The sequence below is a fragment of the Micropterus salmoides genome, unplaced genomic scaffold (assembly GCF_014851395.1).
Source record: "Micropterus salmoides isolate LMB-PRFRI ecotype aquatic unplaced genomic scaffold, ASM1485139v1 Ms_hic_scaffold_23, whole genome shotgun sequence".
Lineage (NCBI taxonomy): Eukaryota > Metazoa > Chordata > Actinopteri > Centrarchiformes > Centrarchidae > Micropterus > Micropterus salmoides.
In genome coordinates, this window is record NW_024041484.1 from 6,242,937 (window position 1) to 6,253,235 (window position 10,299).

The 10,299-nt window shown below is 41.3% G+C and overlaps 1 protein-coding gene across 1 annotated transcript; it reads right to left on the bottom strand.

Annotated features, from left to right (window-relative positions):
- Positions 1–789: 789 nt before the first annotated feature.
- On the bottom strand, positions 790–9,974 carry LOC119918521 (NXPE family member 3-like). The gene is made up of 6 exons (XM_038739299.1): positions 9,960–9,974; positions 5,950–6,408; positions 4,654–4,949; positions 2,660–2,730; positions 1,638–1,844; positions 790–1,556 (listed from the first exon to the last, which is right to left on the bottom strand). The coding sequence occupies exons 1-6, from the start codon at positions 9,972–9,974 to the stop codon at positions 1,003–1,005; spliced, it is 1,602 nt and encodes a 533-aa protein (XP_038595227.1). The 3' UTR covers positions 790–1,002.
- Positions 9,975–10,299: the final 325 nt, after the last annotated feature.

Below are 10,299 nucleotides of genomic sequence, written 5' to 3' on the forward strand. Positions count from 1 at the left end.
GTGGGATAGCACATAGGGCTGCAAATGGTACATCATACTCCAGAATCTGCAGGATCTAGACCCTGAATTGAGGCACAGCCTGTTTTTCAAGTTTCTGGAGATTTTACCTTTTTACCAGCCAAAGTTAGGGGAGGAACATAAATGTTGAGTTTTAAAGAGTTACAAACTTTAACTGAACTATTATTTTTAATACATTTATTCAATTAGAATTGTGTTAACATAATTAATGGTTGTTGTATCATAATCCACAATTTCTTCATCAAGTCTTAAATTATACATTTTGATTCACAATCATCTGGTCATCCGTTTGTATTAATTTATTCTTGTGTTTTTCTTTGTTAAATCTGCAGTCAGGAAAGGTTTAGAGGTGCTGGTAGATTCTGTTTCCTTCCAACAGAGCCATGCTAGCAGTTTCCCCTGTCTTTATGCTAAGCTAAGCTAACTGGTTAAAACTTCTTATTGAATGGACAAATATGAGAGTGGCATCAATCTTCTCATCTGGCGCATTGCCAAGTGTAAAACTATTTATTTAAAGTAGTCTGTTGGTACTTTTCTCCCAAAGTAAATAGTTCAAGTTCATTAAACTATCAAACTATTCAAACTATGGTGAACATTGACCACATTTTACCTTGGAGTCAAAGTAGCAGAGCACAGGTTCTGTCTTAAAGGTAGATTGTTAGCTGCTGGATGAAATCCCAGCATAGATAGGATAACTATCTACAGGGCTTCTGTATGTGTGTTTATGGCAACAGTACATTTTCTAATGTAAGAGACATTTTTTAACACAAAAAGAGAAAAATGTTACAGTTTAATGTTTTTGTTTATCTTGGTGATCTTGTTTTAGCTGTATGTGCTGTATGTCTATTTTTGTGTAAGTACATTGAGAGAGGAACAAAAACAGTCAAATTCCTTGTATGTGTACAAATACCTGGCCAATAAATCTGAATGTGATTTTTAATCTGCTTCATTTGATTCTGCTACAGTTAGTGAGCAACCACACATCTAACCGCCCTTTTTAGGGCATATGTAGGACAAGAGAACATTAATCATATTCTTAATAATGGGAGGAGGTGGGTGGACGTCGTGCGGCAGGTGGTGGGCAAGGCACATCTCCCAGGCATCCACCAGATGAACATTCAGACCTTTGAACACAGCTCTGAGCACTTTGTCACCGTTCACCGCATACCAGTCGCTGTAGCCTAGTGCTATAGTAGAAGTCAAAGCTCTGGGGTTCGCGGTCCGGATGACGACCAGTGTGCCTGGAGCCCTGTCCAGTAGCCGCACCACCGCCCTGCGGATGCTCTGCAGCCGCCGGATGTAGACCTCCATGGGGAAAGGGGTGAAATGAGCCCAGATGCTGAGAGCTACGACAGTGTCGCTGCCTCCGGTTAAGCCATCTAGTTCATTGGCAACGTAACGCAGCTCGGCGGTTGGAACAATGGTATAACTGAGAGGAGGACCGTGGCAGCGATATGTCACCAAGATGTTGTTCGCATAGTCCAAGGCCATGAAAGGTCCAACTTGCATCGGGCCGCGCAGGTTAAACTCCTTAAGGTCTAAAAGTATTAAAGAGAACAGATGAAGCTGCAGTGTGAACAAAATCAAACTGTTGGCAGAAATCCCTGTGGATCACTTACCTGGCAGTGCTGCTCTGAAGTACTGAAACCACTGCCTGATGGTGGAGTCTCCATACAGGTGGACCTTCTTGCCTTTCAGACACTGACTGATGTCAGAGGAGGTGTTGAATTGTTGAACACTGGTACCAATTATTGCTTGCCATGCACCCTGGTAGTAATAGCCAGAAGGTCCAGACTTCACAATGCTGCTCTTCACCTCCGGTTGACCTGCGAAGAAGTTAAAGGATAAGGATGGGGTTATTTTATACTGTCAAAAAATCCCATAAAAACAAAAACAAAAAAAACCCACTGTCTCTCCCCAAACTGTTTGTGGAACTCCAGTCAATTTGTTACTACTGAAACATAAATCCTTGGAAATATGTCACAACTTTATTTTATTTATTTATTTATATATATATATTTTTTTTAAAGGTTCAGTTCATTATTCAACGTATGCATTTGTTGGACTATTTTCAGCAGTGTATAAATACGTATTTGGTGCACTATTGTTCAGCAGGACAGTGGGTTTGGAACTGTATTGACACAAACTACAGTGCCCACATTCATTGCGATAAAAGAATGTCACTTGCAACAGTGTGGTCTGTTTGTCCAGACCTTAAAGTCTGGACAAAACGGGGCTCAAGTTGTCCAAGCAATGGAAGTCAGAGACCGTTGTGCCCACATCTTTACAGAGACCTGCCCCATCAACATCCCAGATCAAGCACTCGTCATGCAGACCTTGTTTGGCAAGATGAGAGGAAGTGGACTCTTCTGTGATTCTTGGTGCTCAAACGCAATTGAGATGGTCAGACTTTTATATGAAGATGAAAACCATATTACCATCTTGTTGCTGTGGTTTACATTCAGATGCAAATTCCAAATAATGCACGGCTAACTAAAGCTAATATGGGGGATGGTAAGTGATTAGTTGTTTACAAATGTCATCTTTTCTACCCGTTTCATTGTTTGAAGCATATTTTGTTTTGAACAAGAGTAATTGTATTATTATTATTCGGTAATGGTGGCAGTAAAAAATGCTTTACCTTTCTTTTTTGGCATCACAGTGACACTGGCAGCTCCCGAAGCCCGAACAGAGACTTTCATGTTGACACCACTGAAGAAGAGCACATATTATAGAATATTTCTTACACATACACACCACAACATAAATACAAGAAACGAGGACATGAATGAGAAATAAAAACCTTTTAATTAAAGTTAAAACAAAAACACAAAATGGGAAACAACTGCTTGAAAATTTCCTTCAACATTACATTTATTCATTTAGCTGACGCTTTTATCCAAAGCGACTTACAATTGCTATACATGTCAGAGGTCGCACGCCTTTGGAGCAACTAAGTGTCTTGCTCAGGGACACAACGGTGGATGTCTTACAGTGGGAATCGCACCCAGGTCTCCCACACCAAAGGCAAGCATCTTATCTATACGCCATCACCACATTAGAGATAAAGTTGCACTATTTAATATTTTCATATAAACAATGGGTCAGATGACTGTGTATACTGCGCAAGGCGTTGCTTGCAGTGACAAACCCAATATTGCGGTTTCCTTCAGCTCTACAGATTGTAGTAACATCTTACAGCTTGTTTTATAGCCTGCCATTCTGGTTGAGTCGAGACATAGAAGGCAGTGTTTTCATCAAAGATGTAAACTGTACTGGATGTAAACTGTAGGTTAAAGCCTGCCATTGGCTGTGTATTACACACAGTATACCCCTTTTCAAAATCCCTTTAGCTACTTGAAACAGCAACAACCTCAGTGTTATGATCTGGTCAATCAACCTCTGCAGACTTAAACTCCAGTCCTTCACCTCAGAATTCACCTGATCACCGGCCAGTTTAGTGGCAATTCGCACGCTATGGCCTCTGCGTCTAGTCTCTCAGTCTAGTGTCTTTTTCACTTGTCTTGTGCCTCGACAGTTTTTTTGTCTCAGCACATGGAAGCGCAGTCGTCTTTTTTGGAACTTGTATGCCTTCTCTCCACCACTGCCCTACAGGATTTTAACGTTCACCGTCCTGTTTATTGTTCAAGAAATCTTCTATGTAAAATCTAACCCCTGCTACCGTGTCTGCTCTTGGATCTTTTGTGCTCAGTTTACCACTCAGGCAAGCAACCTACATTCTGAAAATAGTTACCCTAACCTGGTCGCTAACAGCTCAAACATAAAAAAGCCAGTGGCTGTAACCTTTTCTTTTGCTGGGATATAGCCATTTAAACAACAAGTTGTGCAAATGTTCCACCAAACAAGCTCCTCCAGACACTATTTTGCAGGGGCATCGTCGCTGCATTCAGGGCTTAGCACCACCAAAGACGATAAGACGATGTAATTGGTAGACGATGTAATTGGTTTAAAAGATTTACAAACAAGCCAGAGCATTTTTCCCCTACTGTAGAATGATAATGGGTACAGCCAGACCTTTCTCCAGAGTTGACACAGCGCTGTGGAGATATGTCTAGCTATGTGAGATTACATCAAAGAACGCTGTGATTAACCAAATTATTCACTACATCTCACTAAAAAGCAGACAAAGCTAGCAATTATAGCTGGTTAACATAGCGGAGCCAGATATTTCCCTGGAGACAGAAGCTAAAACGCCTTACTTTTGCCATTAACACAACTCCAAATGAATGCTAAAGTTGCTCCATGTCTACTGGATGGGTAAATAGGCCACTGTTTGCTAACACTTTAGCATTATCAACTTTATAAGGAGATAATATGTAGCATGTTTATACTTTGTTACACTGTCCCAAAGTAGAAAATATAAATGTAAGTGTGCAAGACTTCTAAGATAAAATGTATAAATTTACAATAAAAACATAAATGAATTACAGTAAATTCCTATCCAGTGTTCTTATTGTCTACTCATATTATTCTGATGGATTCATTTGATTTGGATTATCTTAGAGTAAATCTTCAGTCAGTGTTTACTGCCTGTAGTTGAACTTTGGGAAACTTCCCATCAAAGAAATACATGTTTATTAGAAGTCACACACACTTGTTTCTCTGCTTCCTCACCTTTGAAAGAGTTTCTCTTCCCCTGCCTTGAGGTTTTCTTTAAAAACTCCCCTGGAGTGGCTGATCCTGGTATCACAGCTCAGCTTCTTTGGCTTGTAGCAGAACCAAGGCTCGCCTGTACGGAGGTCAGTGTAATTGCACAGCGGCTGCTGGGTTGGACGTAGGCAGACGTTACAGGTAGTGGTTTCAGAAAGAGAGCCAGAACGGAAGAGGCTGTGGAAATAAACCCTGTCTGGCTGTTCACTGTTCAGCCTGCGCAGCACTGTGACAGCCTCACTAGGGTGAACCAGCGTCACCTGATGGGACAGAGAACCAGAATTTTCACTGTCCAGTCCTGGTCAGTCATGTCAATAAAGACAAATCAAGTACTAGTGTTTTAAGCTGCACACCTTGTCTCAGGTGTAGTTACCTGGAACTCCAGTTCGATGAATACATGAATAGCCCTCGGGCTTCGCTATTGGTTTACCCTAACAAGGTTCTGCCTCAGCACCTGAGACAGAAGTTTTGAACTGGCTGATGGGGGGTAGTTCCCCTATTATGGATTTATTGCTCGTCTCCCTTTGAAACTCAACAACAACCACCACAACCACCTGGGCTTGTGGTTAGAGAGCTACGAACTGGGGGCTATTTCAACATCATCTTCCCCTTACTCACGTTATGAGTTAGGGCCCATGTCTCAGTGGGTTGCTTCTAGACAACGTGACATGCTTCTGAAACAGCCTGTGTTTCAGTGTAGCAATGTGGAAGTGTTTAGATGTTCCACTGGCAAAATGAGGGATAAAACCAGAGGCTGGGGGAGACTGTGACCATCTGACAGTCTGTCCCTCATTCACCCCTAGCTAGTGCTAAAAAGATCTAGCTAGAGCCTGTTAGCTTGTGACACAGCCTGAGCGGTACTAGCCCAGTTAGCAGAAATGTGCTGTGGAAACAGAATTAAGGTTTATCACGTTGTGGCCATCCTTTTCCAGGAGATGAGCTTCCTTTATCAGTTGTGTTCATTAAGATGCAAAGTTTCCCAGAAGAATTTAGTGCTCTTCTTTTAAATCACACCATTTAACAGTAGAGCTGTGAGACAAATGTAATTTCCATTCTATGTAGATACCACTGACTAGACATTGAAAAGCATACTTGAACCTTCTTGTGAGCTGAGTTTCACAATTACTAAGAATTCAAGTGGTGCGAGAAGTGAAAGTTAACAGGGGTATCAACAGTAACTCAGGGGTGTGGGGCTTTTGTGAATGATCAATTGGACACCTACAGTACAACTAAAGTCAACATGATAGTGTTCAGGCTCACCTCAACCTGTGCGCCTCCTTCCCAGAGTAAAGAGAACACAGCAGAGTAGGAGCCATTGAGATGATCCACCACTTGTCCAGCCACACCTGCACCAAGCTTCAGGTTGTGCAGCCTGGAGAATAAGACATCTCCCCCAGACGTTTTTGGGCGACCCTTAAAGTCATACATTTTGATCATAACTTCCAGCTGATCCCCTACGCGCCACTCTCCTCCTCCCCTCCCTTGTGGGAGAATGGTGAAGCTGCTGCGGGCAGGATCACTGGTCTGCTCCAGGGAAAGAGGATCTGGTAGAATTGAAGTTTCAGGCCAAGCAATGGAGTCTAGTAGGAGGCGTTCCTCCAGAGCGTCCGCAGGGGAAGGTGGCTGGAAGGTGCAGAAGCTGTCATGCATGTTACGGTGAGTGGAAACCCTTGGGTAGATGATGGTGAAGTTCACTTTATGCTGAAACTCTCTGAAACTCTGAAAACAGAAAGAGTTGGTGACAAAGATGCATCAACCAAGTGTACTAAAAGCAAATTAACTAAATAAAATAAAGGGCCAAGATGGAGCATAAAACAATAAATATTGTTAGGGGTTTTAAGAACATATGCGTTGTTAGCTGTGGGAATTTCTGCGTTTCCCATCTTCCCCTGTGGCCTTCTCTATGTTCTTGAAACTGAACCATGGGGAAATGCAGGAGTTTCAAGATCTGGAATCTGCTTTACACAAGATTTTGTTTGTGTGTTTCAATGACTTTCTCACTGAAATTATTGAAATCGGCTATTTTATATCATTGGCCCAGAAGCACTATAAAGGCTCTTTCATACCTCTCTTTGACATGAGAGACAACTGTTTTCATGGCTGAGAGATAAATGGAATTTTGTCCGTGACAGAAGTAAAGTATGTAGTTTAATAAAATCACTTAAATCAATTAATAATTTTTTATTGCTTATTTGGGAATGGGTTGTAACCTCACATAAAAATGAACCACACACCTGCTTTCTCTGTCCCTTGGAACAGCCACTATGCTGAGGCCTATGTGAAGAAATCGGGTCGGATTTTCTGCATGCTCTCTCCCGAACCTCCTGCCTACTGAGTCTGAACTGTACACTCAGCAACAACACTGCAGCTAATGAAATGGGGTCCACTAATGCAAAAAAACGGCCGGCTCCCAGCAAAACATAGACTCCAACACAAACTTCAGTAAGGATAATAAACAACAAAAAAGTTTTATGTGCTGGAGCCTGTTGGGCCAAACAAGAATCAAATCGTCAGCAGGAGAAAACCAAAACACAGTCAGTATAGCCGCAAGCGGCGATTCGCGGGTTCATACCTTTTTTCGCAATATCACCATCAAAGTTATTTCACACATACGGTTTAACATTGTTATTAAACACATCCTGCAAGTTTTGTAACAACTGGACAACAATTTTCTGATCTATAACTCAATTTGTATCATTCCACATCCAGTTACGATGCATTTATAGCGCCCTCTAGTGGTCAATTTGAATGAGACTTTCAGGGTATGTGTGAGGTGGTGATGTAGACATATCCTGCAAGTTCTGTGTTGATTGGACAAATAATATGCATTTGTAGCCTGTTTTTCGTTTTATCCCCTGCAGTTTGTTTACATTTATAGCACCCTCGGGTGTTCGATTTGAATGAAACTTTCAGGGCATGTTTCAGTTACTTATGTGGACATATCCTGAGAGATTTGTGATGATTGGAGAATGAATATGGGATTTATAGTATAATTTGTGTAATGCTAAGCACCTGTCTTGCACTTGTAGGGACGTATGTACATCAAAATGTCCAGGTATATCCGAAGCACCTATCTGAACATATCCTGTGAGTTTTGTGATGATTGGCCCTACGGTTGTTGATTTGTGGTCATTCATGTCCAGAGCCACGCCCCATTCAAAGTTCATTGGTCCATATCTTGAAAAGTAATTGAGATATCGACATGCTTTATACAACTTTTAATAGGCTTGATCCAATGATGATTCACTGAAAATGTGGTGGCAATCAGAGTTACGGTCTAGGAGGAGATGTCAAAAATGTGATTTTCAAAAAATTCAAAATGGCGGAAAAAAACTCTAGACGGACCTTAATAGTCCTTGAGGCTTTTTTGTAGAGCACATTGAGCTGCACCTGTGTGAGAAATTTTAAGTCAATCAGACTTACGGAGTAAGGGGCGTGGCCTTTCAAAGTTTGCATTTTTAAGCCTTAATTATAGCGCCACCATGTGGCCGATTGGGTTCATATTTCTGTGGAAGCTGATGCACACCATTTCCAGTTATTCCCCCAAGTTTCATGTTTCTAGCTCATTCCAGCTCACGGGAATTTGAGCCAGCGCGGCAGAACACAAATAATAATAATAATAATAATATCTAAAACACACAAAAACAATAGGGTTCTACCGTATGAACCCTAAATATAGAAAAGGTGTATGAGTCAAGGAGAGACCTTGCCTCAAACACCTTACATTTGTTTTGGATGTAAAAAGCGACCCAGAGATAGCTTTCATCCTATTGGACAGGTAAACTAACATTACTGCAAAGCATGTGAAATATATTGATGGGGATTTTATGTTTTAGTTAGCTCAATTTTGAGAACATTAGCTAACACCAACCAGTTGCTAATGTTATCTGTTGCTAAATACTGTGGTTGCAACGTTATTACTTCAAAGTGTTGTTTTTAGCCTGCAAGAAATGTGATAACGGTACAAAATGTGGACAATTTGTTTATTATCCTATGGATGCAAGGCAGGGGTATTGGCATGGATCAATTAAGAGTTATTTTCATTTTACCTATACTCAAGTTCAGAGCTTCTTCAGTGGTCTCAGTCACTGTAACTTATGTGACCCACATAATATACAATAATGAAACATAACGCTGCAGACAACAACACGCAGTGAAAGACCCATTCAGTAAGTTGCAGTAACATTATTTACTGTGGTCTAACTGTTCTACTAAAGTGTGGCCACAATCTCATTTATAATATCTGGTTATCTCTTTTTTCGGGCTTTATTGCTGAAACATGTATTACCCATGACAGAAATACAGTCACTGGAAAAGAAGGATGGCGTTTTTGGTTCAGGAGCAACGGACCACAGTCCACCCAGTTCGGTCAACCGGAACAGGCACCACGGCGGGTGCAGTGATGGCCCAGCTTTGACTTAAGACTGATCCTTGGCCAAGCAAAGGAAATTAGAGACTGTTGTGCATTTTTGTAGAGACCTGCCCTGTCAACATCCCGGATCAAGCACTGGGCGATAAATGTTCCGTGTTCTGTGCTGTCAGTGCAGGACTCCGGCAAGTTCAGTGGAGGTGGAGGTTGCACTGCAGAATGTTCTGGGTGTATACGTGTATGTATATAGTCATTGTATATAAATAACTGTATATCTTATGGTGAGGTTGATATTGATAAGACGAGATATGAGTGGGTTGCTGTACTTTTTAAGTGCTATAGTGTTTAAGACAATATGCATCCTCTAAACTAGTTAGCATTGGTTCTTTTGTAGTGTGCTGTGTGTGAGCTGCCTCAAGCAAGCCAACAGAATGATTGAGCACAACATATTCTGCTACTGTCCATCTACATATTTTAATGTATGTTATTTTATTTGAAACATTAATTGACGTGCCTGTAGCGTTGTTAGTTCAAAGAGACGTGCCCGAGTGTGCTTTGTGTGAGCTGCCTAAAGCGAGCCAACTGTATGACTGACCAGTACATATTCTGTTCCTGTCAAGATAATAAACGGCTGCATTGAGAGATACACAACGAGTCGAGGGGTTGATTAAACCGGCCAGATACAGTGAAGTGTAGCTGAGCGCGGTTACACAGGAGCACATGCTTCGAAACATAGTGGCTGCAATCTGAAACCTCACTACTAGATGCCACTGAAAACTACACACGGCTCCTAGTGCAGGATTGTCAGGAAAAATACTCATTTAACTATTATTATGAGTCAACATTGACATTTCTAAGAAGGTCTATTCTTCAAGTTGTCCCAGTGAAACAAAGTTCTCACCTTTAGGAAATCCATGTTACCTAGCCCAAAGATTAAGCCAAACACAGCCAGAAAGAGGAAGATAGTGCTGTACTTCAGAAGGCATCTGCTCCCTCTATCAGTCTTCATCTCTGCATAGCACTGTGGCCACTTCATCTGGTGCTGAATTAAAAAATAAAACCAATGGTTATGCTAAAGAATATTATTTACTAAAACTTTGAGTCAATTGTGACTTTCTCTTCATACAGATAGTGTGGCATGTCTGTCTTTCGGTCATTGTTACAAAACTACAACCAGTCACCCAGGACATTCCTTTATCAATCAACCATATCAGAGATACCTGTGTGTTGGGGTTTAGGGT

Coding starts and splice junctions, on each gene's coding strand:
- LOC119918521 (XM_038739299.1), bottom strand. Junction 1,845..2,659: donor TGTGATGCCAAAAAAGAAAG/GTAAAGCATTTT, acceptor ACTTCTTCGCAG/GTCAACCGGAGGTGAAGAGC. Junction 1,557..1,637: donor CTTCAGAGCAGCACTGCCAG/GTAAGTGATCCA, acceptor TAATACTTTTAG/ACCTTAAGGAGTTTAACCTG.